The sequence below is a fragment of the Anser anser genome (genome assembly GCF_964211835.1).
Source record: "Anser anser genome assembly, chromosome: 1".
Classification (NCBI taxonomy): Eukaryota; Metazoa; Chordata; class Aves; order Anseriformes; family Anatidae; genus Anser; species Anser anser.
Genome location: NC_139720.1, coordinates 13,060,018 through 13,072,789, shown reverse-complemented (window position 1 = coordinate 13,072,789; position 12,772 = coordinate 13,060,018). Strand labels below are relative to the sequence as shown.

Below are 12,772 nucleotides of genomic sequence, written 5' to 3'. Positions count from 1 at the left end.
CTCGATGATCCTTATGGGTCCCTTCCAACTTGGAATATTCTATGAATCTCGTCCTCATTGTCTGAAAAACTCATGCCACGATAAAATTGGATTCTGTTTCAGCTGAAGACAGAATACTTATCATGAGAGAATTACTCTTTGAAAAGGAGGTAGTTTAGTGGTTCTTAAGACATTTACATCATCAGTAGGACAAACTTTATAAGGATCTAAGGATCATTGCAGATTATATATGGAAACAAAGGCTCCTTTTGCAATATGGTAGGCTATGGGGCAGGTGCAGACTAATCACTATGCTGTAGCTTCTGAATGGCAAGCCTTTGCTTCCAAGCAGCAATTTCATCCTTGACTTGAAATTTGGCTAGCAGAAATACTGCTGGAACTAACCTGCCATAAAAATGTTTTGTCGAGGTGATGACAACTAATAAATTCTCTGGGAAGTTTTTGATTGTGATATTTGATCCTTTTCTTTTTTTTAAACAACAAAAGTTGATGTATTATATGTGGGAAAAACTGAATTCAAATTAATAAGCCAGGAAATAATGAATTGTTGGAGGCTTACTGACTCTCTATAGCTTGGTTGTTCTCTACAAATGTAGAAATCTACTGTTTTTTGCCTGCATGCTGTTTTAAATTGTCATTAAAAGTAATTGGAGTCTAAACCCAAAAGGAATTTCTTTAATACTGAGATCCATTTCACTTTGTCCTGTTTTTCTTAAATGTTAATAAAACTTTACAACCATATAATTCTAGTACAACAAATATACGCCATTATAACTTTATCTGTAATATAGATGCATTCATGCCATTATGAAGAATAAATGTGATAGTTAACTGTCATTTTTTGTAACCTACTTCTTATTTTCTGCTTTTTACCTAAAATTATAGATATGATACTGAATCAGGAAAATGTGGGAACTCTGTGAATGTGTTGTACTTCTCCTTTGACAGAATCCCTACTGTTGAAGTAGTGGTAACTACGAATAATGTGAACAAAGAAGCAATAAAAATGTCAACATGGAAACATCTTCCACGCTTATAGTTCTGATTGGCTGTGAAAAACTTACATTTAAAACTCATGTTCTGTTTTGCACTGCTAGATTTTTGATTTTACAGTGTTACAGCGTTAGATTGAGGGAGTTTACAGTAATAATTGAGGGATTTAATTTTCTTTTCCATGCGGACTCTAGAAATATGAAATTTATAGTGTCTTTTCAACCATTTAGAACAACTTCTAACATATCTAACTGTTTGTGTTCGTAGTGCAGGGTGTGGAAGAACAGGAGCCATCTGTGCCATAGATTATACATGGAATTTGCTTAAAGCTGGGGTAAGGAATCTTAGAAGAAATTTTGTGACATTCCATCGTTTCATAACAGCGATTGAGCTCCCAAATGTACTAAAATTGTGAAATGTTTCAAAACATTCCAAAAATCTTACAACAGATTGGATGTTTAGTTTCATCTTTCATCATTTATGCTTTTGTGTGAACTTACTTTGTTTTGACAGCAAGTTTTTATCTTACAAAAAAGTAGTTGTAGATCATACTGTTTGAATATATTTCAATATAAAGTGACTCTGAATTGAACCTTTTCAACGGCTCTGCTTAATCTTGTAGCTTCTGAAGTCTCAAGATTTCAAATGTAGAGATAAATTCTGGGATTTCTAGGTTATGCAACATCATTATTGTTCAAGTGCCATATTAATGCCACTTGCCATCAATATAAATTGGATGTCCCATTTTCAAAATTCTTTAAATGATCTTATCTCATCTAAATCAAGTGTTTAAAACCAACTCTGGATAAGAACTTCTTTTCAAAATAGTTCTGAATAGCTCCAAAGTCAAGAGAACAGATTGTCCATACCTACATAACTTAGACATACAAAAGCTGTTAGACAGCCAAAAGTGTTGCTATTCTTACAAATAATTATGTCAATATCATTAACTTCCTTCTATATTTCAGAAAATACCTGAAGAATTCAATGTATTTAATTTAATACAGGAAATGAGGACGCAAAGGCATTCTGCAGTGCAGACAAAGGTATAGTTTGAAATGGTTCTTTGAATAAGATAATATACCATCATTCTTTCAAGGATCTCATGCACTAATTTTTATCTGATGACCTACTATAGGAGCAGTATGAACTTGTCCATCGAGCCATAGCACAACTGTTTGAAAAGCAGCTGCAAAAATATGAAAGTTGTGCAGACTGGAAGATTGCAGATGGAGTGGTATGTGTCTTTCCTATGAGTTTCAGTTAGTAGAGCTTTTGTTCTAAAGGCAAATTTTTAAGATTGTGTTCAATTGTGTTAGGGAAGATGCAGAACTTGTTTGGACTACAAGTGTTTTTTACCTGAGTATGAGTTACACTGTGCTTAGCTTATGCTGAAGACTTGATTGTAAAAGTTATGTCAGATAATTGAAAGAATAGTTACTGTATATACCAAATGCAATTGCATTGGGGAAAGCAATAGAAAGAATTTTAGTATGAACGAAACACAGGACTTCAGTGCAATATCTAAATTGAGAAATGTGCTCCTGCCTTGGGGAGGTGATGCTAATTGACAGCTGATCTTTGTTCTTTTGCTTTGACTAGCAGTAGTTACCCCAAAAATGATATTTTGGTAACACATGAAATTTTGTCTAAGCATGACCTTTTGGAATTCATTTGTTAAATAGTATAATGAAGAGCAAACTGAAATTAAACAATCTATGTGTGTGTATGAACTCTACTTGATCGATGTTTATCTTAAACTCTGGAGTGGCAAAATCTTCATCCAGGTTTTCTTCTCCTGCTCCCTTTCCATAGTAGTGCTGCACCCAATTTTAAACTAGTAGTCGAGCATTAATCTGATTCTTCAGCTGAGAGCTGGGTATTGCATGGTATTGTGTGCTACGTTGGTCTTGTCCCAACACAGCCGTGGTGTAGTTGAGCAGGACTGGTAATGAGTGATCATACTAAGATGTCACATTGTGTTGAAGTCGTGTTTGCACTGGAACACGTTGGGGAAAGGAAAAATAACTTAAACGCCTTTGTCAGGAAGTTTCATACTCTACCCATTTAACAAAAGCAGAAAAACTCAAAAACAAATACTAATTAATGATCATGGCATTTGAGGATTTTTCTTTCCATATTTCCTCTTTAAAGTTCATGGCCCCTGTTTTATTCCTTTTTTTATTAATGTTTGATATGTTTTCCAGTTTACTGCTGGGCACTATGGGAAAAATGGCTTGTAGAGTCTGTGTTTTCTTTCTTCCTACAGTCCAAAAATGCATACTGCCTTTTATCTTTGTTTTTATTCAGGAATTTTAACTGTCCTTGCAGTGTATTATTGTTGTAGCTTCTGTAGCTCTTTAAAGGGACTATTAGTAGTATCTTGAAGACCCTTTGAAATATCTGGAAGCGTGAAAGCAATTTTAAATCTGAAGTGGTGAAGACTTTTTTTGACCCTTAGAGTGGATCACGAAAGAAGAGACTGCCTTTAACACTCAAATACAGTATTCTGATGTCAACATACAGCTTTCTCAAAGGCTGGACATACTGCCTTTATTATTTCATCATACTGCAAAAAAAAAAAGTTTTATTTTAGGGGGTTTAGCTTTTCTATATTGTTCTTTCTAGAAAAAGTCTGAAGCTTTTCTCATTCCTGGAAAGAAAGGCATACATCATTTTATTAACTCTCTTTAGAATCTATCAATTCATGCAATAGTTCTGAGGTCTGTAGTCATGATAAGAAACTTCATGGGCTAAATACAATAGGATAGGTTGTTTTAATTTAAATGAGTGGAGTTCGATATTCAGCCTAGCTGGATTGTGAATTTTCATTTTATTTCTGATGAATGAGCATGATAAAGTTTGGAAAGTGCAGATTTATTAGCTTAGTACAGAAGCTTCCTTCCCAGATCTTACTCTGCCTATCAGAAGTGAGCCTCTACTCTTTATCACCAAATGTACAGGAAGCCATTTTCCTGTTAGTAGGTTGGGTGAGAAACATTAGAGTTAATATATAGGAATAATTGCGTTATCTTAGGACAATTCATCTTGAGCAGGTTTTGGTGGTAGGAAATCAATAACCCAGCAATGAGTTTGTGGATGGTTTGGTTTTATCTTGTCTTCTGGCTTTGGAATTACTCAGTTTTGGAGTATATAACAGTATCTAAGTGGTGGTTTATATCGGTAACAGTTAAAAATCTGAATCACAGTTTATAGTGGTTGCATAGCCTAACTATATAAATTAAGCTGTTTTAGTGGAAGTCGTCATGACAGCATGGTGGCTGCAATGTTCTGGTAGTTTTCTTGTCTACAAAGTACAGTTTTAGTGTGTAGGGAAGCTCCAGTTGCTTTTTTCCCCCCACTGTAGTTGCCCTAGTCCCTGTGCTGCGTGCATGTAATAGAAATAGTAGCTAAGACTAATATATTGCAATTCTTGATCATTTTTATCTAAGCTCCTTTATTTGTGACTTCAAAATAGTGTAGCAGTCTGTGCTACACTGCCAATAGACGCGATGGATTGTCTGGATTGTTCTGCTTCTCAAAGGTCAGTCAGGAAAACAAGTAACCATTTAAATGGTGATTAAGACGATGCTATTAAGAGTCATTAATGGGATCACGTTGAGGGTGAGGTCCTTAGGTATCTCTTAAAGATGGACAAAAAATATTTTTGTAATTAAACTTTTTTGGTATGAATCAAAATTCATACTTTCTCAAAGATGCTACAGTAGCCGTGGAATCCTGTACATGTGAAGGGTTTTAATTACATTCCATGAAAATGAATTAAAATAAAAGAACATGCCTACTTCAGATATAGTGCTGTTATAGGAGGCACTACTGAAATGTGAAAGGTGATTTCCTCTTTTGTTCATTCGATAGATTTCTGATAGTACTCTGAAGAGCTGAACTACGCTGTAAGGTTTGTTCCATGGTTTTATAGTCCAGTTGCCCTTCCTGCTTCTAGCAGTGCTTGAAACAAATTGAGTTACCTAAGCTTAGTAAGCAGAGTTTGCCAGTAACATCACAGTAAAAAGTTAATCTGATTGGCAACGGGTAGTAGCATTCATAGGGAAGTAGCTTAGACATAATGCTGAACGTGTGTTCCGGTGAACTTGCCAACTCTGCCCTGCTGGAAACAATACCATAAAAAGTCAAACAAAAACAAACGAGCAAAACAAAAACCACACTTGGTGGTTAGAATTCCGCTAGAATTCTATTTTATAAATACAATTTGATTGATGAACTCAAAACCATGTAGAAAATGTACTTGTGAAATAGTGTAATATAATAATTGTATACTATTACAGTACAGTGGCACTTATTGTGAATTGCTAGCACGATGTAAGTGTGCTTAAAATAACAGAGTATGTAAAACACAAATTATATGAGGAAAAGCCGCCTTCAGATACCAGAAAGCACTTTGGACTGTCACAGCAACAAACAAATTTCAGGGCAAAGATTCCTTTGCTGCTCAGAAGCAGGGAATTCCCAACCAAATAAGAAAAGACTCAAGTGCTAAACTTGATATTCATAACTATTCCTTCCCTCCCCCAAATAGTAGGACTCTTAATTTCCCAACTGATTAAACTGGAGCAGAGTCTGGAACTTGGCCCTCTCTCCACTGAAACTCTTTTATCATATTGCCATGTATTTGGAAGTTGCTCCATCTGTTTTTTCTAGTATTGCTGTAAAAATATTACACTTGGTTTTGTGTTTGGAAGCTGAAACAGATGTGAGCTGATTGGTGTTGATCATCTGATAAGATCTCAATCAGAATTGAATCAATAAAATATATATGCTTCTTGAGGGGCATCTCCATGACCTGAAGTGAACCATGGTTGTCTTGCAAAACGCGAATCAGATGGAATTCCATAGAGCTGGGTGTCCTGTGTGTAGGAAAAGGAAAATTGATTAAAGGAGAAGCAAACAACAAAAATTCTGTCTGTTGAGAAATGCTTCTTGTTGCATTTTGTCACTTGACAGTAAGAAACATGTTACAGTACTTCAAGTCTTTGTGTTGTACCCTCATCCACTAAAAGAAACTTTAATAAACATTTTTCCCCAAATATGGCATTGCTAGTACGCTATCTCTTGCACTTCTTCCTGTAAAAGTGACACAATGACATTACTGTAGTGGTTTATGCTTTTAGAAGCTGTGGAAAAATCAGCTGCTATAAGAAGAATGGATGTTCAAAATATTAGTGGTTTGGAAATTAAGCGGTAAGTCTTCACTGTTGAAATTCTCTTTGCTGCTTTGCATCTTGGTAAGAGATTTTTAGTTATTATAGCATTGTAAAAAATCTTGTGTGTCTTCAGAAACCTTTATCTTGCTGCCTATGCTCAGAAAGTTGTATTTAATCTGAGTTATTTGAGTGTATTATTTCAGTCTGAAATATTTCTTTTTTTATCTGGTGATGCTCTGTGATTCCCATGCTGCTATATGATAAGGGCAAAAGGAAAATCCTTTTAAGGGAAACCATGAGATGACTTCTGGAAGAGTCTCCGTATTAAATTTTGTAGTATTTCACCAGCACAAAAAGCTTCTGAGTGACAGTAAAGGTTTCTGTGGTGAGTTTCAAAGGAAAATTATGTATTGCATTTCCTGGGCAAAGAGTTCTTGAATTGTAGGCAATGCCTGTGAAATCTCAGTTTAAAACTGATCTTCTATTTACTCAAAGTTAGTGACAGCTCAGTTTTGTAATTCAGCCACTGGAGGAGGCAGATGGAGAAAGGGACCCACCCTTGGGAGGAGATGATAGCAAAATTTAGGTCATCTGAGCAAGATGAATTCAGAAACTGCATTTGCCGTGAGAATTCCTTATTCGTTTGCGTGAACATCGGAACATGAGTTATTCTGAATGTATTCTTGCAGACAAAATAACCTATGCTTCCCGTCCAAGTATTTGACGTTATGAAATGCTACAGTGACAAATAAAAAGCTCATGCATATCTATAACTTAACAGTATACCTAGAAATTCCTAGCTACTGTGAGCACTTTTCACTAGATACTCATATCATGGGACCTCCTGAACTGCTCAGCATCTGATCCCTGTAGAGGTGAACATGCATAAAGCTCCTATTCTTTTGTTTACCCACGTATCGTTTATGCTTCCATTTTCTTCAAGTGAGAAGCCTGCCACAATATGATAGGTAAGAAAGCTGTCTCTAAGAAAGCAGGACGTTTTGCCAAATTGAATAAATTGCATATTTGCTAATCTAATTAAAAACACTAATAGTTCTGCACAATGACCCTTGTAAAATATGTACGCTTTACTTTTTTCCTAAGCTGATGCTTTTCAAAATTGTATTCTGCCCTAAAATGCAACATCTGCTTAGAGAACCAACAGAGTGCTGACTGATGCCAATAAGCTGTGATTAGGAAGGCTGGAAGGCTTTTTCTTAATACTGCCATCTGCTCTTCTTACTGGCTGAGGTCATCCCTGAGATACCCTACATTCGCTTTTCGAGTTGTACTTCTCCTCTCTGTGCTAGTTGTTTGACATGCTTACCGATACCCTTATTTAGACATATGACTGAAGGAGAAATCTGAGAGTTGGTATTGCTGAAGTATGCTTAAAATGCTGGTTGTTCGCTGTCGCTCATGACACAGAACTGAGAAGAAGTAGCAGAGTGGCTCGGAGTTCAGTAAACAGTATTTCTTAAGATAAAAACAAGAAGAGGTCCAGTAGCAACTGAGCACAATTACCTAAATGCTGCAGCAGCATGAAGTTGTTGTAAAGACCGTTTTTATTCCTACGTGGGTTAGTGCATTTGGCTCCTACCTTACTTTTTGTCATCTTCACCCTTTTGAGTAAAAATCCTTTACCTACTAGGGTACAAGTTGTATAAAAGTAAATGAAGCCTTCACAGAGTCATCAGTCAGTTGAGCTAATTAAGAAAAGCAGTGAGGTTCCTCTTTTTTTGGTGACAATTCCTGTAACATTCTTGCTCCTGACATTCGAGGGTGGACACGTTTTTGCAAAGAATATGTAACTGTGTTTTACGGCTAGTAGCAAAAATGGCGGAGCACTGCTTTGTCTCTTGGGTTACTTTTGCCTGTTTCAAGCAGAAACTGAGCTTCTCGCTGTTTAGATACAGAGCCTAAAAAAAACCAACTGACATATGTTAGCTTGTTTATTAGGCTCTTCCTTCTGCCTGGGAGAAAAGTGTATCTCAGGCAAAATTCTGTTTGACAAATGTTTCACTTTGCAAACAGAAAGAACAGGCATGCAGCTGCTGGTTTGTATTCTGGACAAGTTGGTCTACATTGCAACAGGCACACCCTCTCCCTTGTCAGTAACTTAAAAAACTAGTGCTTAAACATGCTATTTGCGTTCCTTAGAACTTTTCTGCTGGTGGAATTGGACCAGAATACTTTTCTGATTTGTTGTAGGGTGGAGAAGTTAGTGGCAAGGGTGGGAAACCTTTTCTGTGGTGTCTCGCTCTTTCTAAATTCTCTGTGCCTGATGAAGCTTTAAAGTGCTGGGGTGAAGCTAAGCAGAACATCATGCCCTTCTCCAGGATGCAGTTACGTTAGTTGGTTATAACTCTGGTTGCTAGTACAGGGTCTTTTTATTGCAATATCTGATGCATTTAGGGCTATCCGTAGTAATGACTACATATGGGAGAGGATCAGAGATAAATTTGTATGTCTTGAGCTGAAGGGGACACAACTGGTGAACTGGAAACCAAATTTCTCTTTTGGGATACTGCGAGCCTCTGCATCTTTGGCACCGCCCTTCTGAGTGGTGCTGCGCCTGAATGTGGGCAATCAAGTTTGTTTTTATGTAGGTTAAGGACAAAATCAGTCTGTATAATTGCTCGCTAATTGAAGCCAAAAATGTGGAATTGGCTTTTTTTCATATGTGACAGGAGGGTAGTAGAGGGATCAGATGTCCCTGTCACGTGGTAGTATTTCATTCCATCAATGACTAGAAAGAGGTAATAGATTTTATATTTATTAGCATGTCTGGAGTAGTTTGTGGCTAAATTTCAGAAGTCCTCTGGGTGCTTAATGTTTTTTAATGTCGTGGAATGCTGACAAAAGACATGCAGGCACAAAGATACCCTTTTAAAATAAATGAGGTCCTGCTTTAAATTTACAGATCAAACATGGCATTGATAGTACTTTTTCCTTACTATCTCATCAGCCATTTCAGTTGCTGTATTTTCTTGAACAATGACTTTTTGGGCAGTATGTTGTATCGTCAGCATTTTTAGCTAAGAATAATGATTGGTGAGGTAGTGCTGATGTGATAAATCTCTGAAGATGTTTGACTTGATACTGATGTAATCCATTGAGAAGCTAGAATGATACAAAAAGCAGTGCTTTAAATCTATTTAAACTTGATTCATAGTGCGTTTCACTTTGAGAGCCATTCAATGGTTAATAATCCTTGTGTACTAAGGTACAACATGATTAGTTGATCAGTTACAGTTCTTATTTTTTTTATGCATTGCCAAAAATTGTTACTTACAGTATTCAAGTGGAGGTTTAAAGAGGAACAATTCATTGTGATACACACTCAAAAAGATCTGGACTATTGGACAAGTTGAGCAAGAGTCGAGCAAGTTGGTCGCGCACTGGAACAGGCTCCCCAGGGACGTAGTCACGGCACCGAGCCTGTCGGAGTTTAAGAAGCGTTTGGACTGTGCTCTTAGTCATATGGTCTGAATTTTTGGGTAAACCTGTGAGGAGCCAGGAGTTGGACTCGATGATCCTTGTGGGTTCCTTCCAACTCGAGACACTCTTTGATTCTAAGAGTATACTTTAACATTACAAAAAAAAAAAATCTGGAAACCAAAAGGAGCAGAACTTGGTTTGGAACTCAGGGTTTGCTTGTAATGTAGGTGTCTAAACTCCAACTGTAGTCAGCAGAGCCAACTGATCTGTTCCCTTCATCTCAGTGTTACTGGCTGGTTGCTAGAATAGTGCCATGAGGTCTCCTGGCTCAGCACCAGTCAAGCTTGGTTGGCTATAATGGGAGTTTCAGTTCTGGCCATCTAAATGTAAGTGGCTTTTAGCTACTCACTCCAAAAGAACTTGATAGTTACAGCAGTGGTCACCAGGACAATGAACTCCCTGTGTAATTTGCCTGAAAGGGCTAGCACAATCCACCGATGCACAAACAATGGGGTATCTCTTCTGGAGTACTTCTGGAATATTGTATTTGGCAACTAATTAATAGGAGTGGGCAGGGGGTAGATTTCAGTGAAGAACAATAAGGATGATTAGGAGACTTTTTTTTCCTTTACAGGAAAAGTTTCACTTGGGTTATTGTACTGCAAAATAGTATTTGATGATGGACTTCACACTAGCAGCCAATGATATGGCAGTCATTTTAAAAGGCTAATAATAGGAAGGAGAAATATGTGACATGTTGAATCTAAATTTATGTGAAGGTAGTTAGCAGCTGAGATAACTTAGTTATGATTTATCTTTCAAAGTTTAAAATATTTATCAAATGCAACAGCAACTATTGGATTTGAAGCAGAAATTAACTCGGGGTTCTTTTTGATTGTTTTATATGACTGGAGAAGGTTTTTCTGTCACCCAGTATAAGCAGGTAGTCTGAAAGAAGGCAGAAGCCCCATTGTATGAACTTGATATTGTGTGTATGAACTTGATATTGTGCTTTGAAAAATATTGCACAGGTACACGTTGTTGTTTTTTTTTTTTTAAAGCACTTCTCAAAAAAAGCTCCTTCAGGGGAAAGAAAGTGAAATGTATATTAAATTCAAGATAACACTAAGGTCCTCCTTGGTTTTGTTTGATCTTTTGCCATGGCACGTGTATGGAAATGGTTTATCAGCCTTAGACTCTTGCATGCTCTGTTTATATATACATACATATATATATATATCTACATAACTGTAGATGTATAAATATGTACAGATATGTACGTATATATATCTTATTTACTTATCGTACTCCTGCAATGTGCTTTGCCAAATAAGTTAAACTTATTGAAGACAAATGGGAGATGATTTGAAAGTGTTTTAGAACTATACATTAAACCTGACTTGTAAATTTATGGTTAGTCAAAAATTTCATTTTGTTACAGCATTGTAGATTAATTTTATGTTAAATTAACTGATTGTACAAGTGAAAATTATTAGACTGACTAGAAAATAAATGTTCTCAATAGGAATAATTTGAAGGGCATAAAGAACCTTGCTCACTACTAACCTGAAAGATTAACTTTTGAGAATTTGGTGGATTACACTATTAAACGTGAAATGTGATATTTGGTCATAAACATTTGAAAACACATAATAATACTGCAAAATTAGAGTTGAAATTAATCTATATGTAATTTGAAGTCTTTTCTATATGATAGTCAAAAAAAGTAAGTATTGCCATGCACTATTTTCATGTATTGTTATGGATCCTCAGACCCTAGAGTCAAGTGTTGCACATATCAGCTTTACAACTATGAATGAACGCTTTTTCTTTTAATCAGGATGAAAATAACACCGAGAATGCTGTCAGTTCTTCAGATGCTCAGAAACAGGATTCTCCGCCACCAAAGCCTCCACGGACCCGCAGGTACTTAATCATGACGACACACTATTTCAAGCTGGCAGATTGACCTGCTTTGTAAAGAAAAAGTAGAATTAAACTACTGATAGTGTGAAGACTTTTAAGATGGATTTTTTTATTTATGAACAGAAACACATATAATACAAATATATGTCTTGTAATTGGCTCTGTAAATATAAAGCTTTAATGTCTTTGCAGATCAAAGTCTGAATTTACTAATCTTGCAATAAAGAAAGACAAGTAGACAAGCATACCCTTTTATTAGACAGATCTGTTAGATCTACTACGCACTTGAAAATAAGCTCAAATAATGACAATGTTAATTTCTGGAGTAATAAACACAATGAAAAAATATCTATTCAAGAAAATATTACCTCACAAAAGGACTGTTAGTGACTAGGGTATGCCATCAAAACATTTTTTCTTTTAAGAGGAAAAATAGTCTCAGCAGTCCTCTCTTTCAAAAGAGGAAAAATGAAAATTCTCTCTTGTTCTTGAAATACATAGACTTGCCTTTAAAAAAGTTAAAGGCAAAAGTGAACAGACTACATCTACCTGAAATGAGTACCCAACCTGAGCATTAGGCAGCTGAAGAAGCAACGATCCTGAGTTGCCTTGCTTGTATCTGGAAGGATGCCCACATCCTGATCTTGCCTGTGCTAAATTGTCTATAGTCAAATATATGGGATTTTCCTTTGGCGTTCCTTCAGTGCTTACCATGTAAGCTAAGCACTGGGGTTTCCTGAAGTTGTAGAATGGCACAAGAAACAACCAGCCAGTTAATACTCTTGCATAGCATTTAGTCATATAAGGAAAGCAGTTTAACAGTTTAAAAATATAATCTAACTGCAGCAGTGCAAGGTCATCTCAGTAGTGGGAATTCTTTCTTTCCAGTTTTGCATTTGACAGGGCACAAGTGATGTCAGAAGAAGATTTTTTGAGGGACTGACAAGAGCAGTGATTATATAATAAAATAAATTTTAAATGTTAAAGTTTTTAAGGTTTGGTAGAGGCCTACATGTGTGTCTATGTATTTAAAAATATAATTGGACGTAAACATTTGAAAATCGGTGACTCAAAATGGATAGCGATGTGCATGTCCAATATTGCAACATCCTTGTTTAAGGAATAAACATAGCTTAAAACTTGATATCTAAGTGTTCCACTTTGGACCAGATCTAGAATACTGCATGCAATTCTAATGCCCATTTACTGAGGATATCTACGAAGTACTAAAG

General features: G+C 36.2%; 1 protein-coding gene across 1 annotated transcript in view; it reads left to right on the top strand.

The window, feature by feature from the left end:
• The window catches only part of PTPN12 (protein tyrosine phosphatase non-receptor type 12), a 75,469-nt gene that overhangs the window by 47,002 nt on the left and 15,695 nt on the right, over positions 1 to 12,772 (top strand). The window contains exons 9-12 of the mRNA XM_083811355.1: positions 1,261 to 1,327; positions 1,962 to 2,039; positions 2,132 to 2,230; positions 11,455 to 11,540. Of these exons, the coding sequence (XP_083667481.1) occupies positions 1,261 to 1,327; positions 1,962 to 2,039; positions 2,132 to 2,230; positions 11,455 to 11,540 (330 nt within the window). The remainder of the gene's footprint in view (positions 1 to 1,260; positions 1,328 to 1,961; positions 2,040 to 2,131; positions 2,231 to 11,454; positions 11,541 to 12,772) is intronic.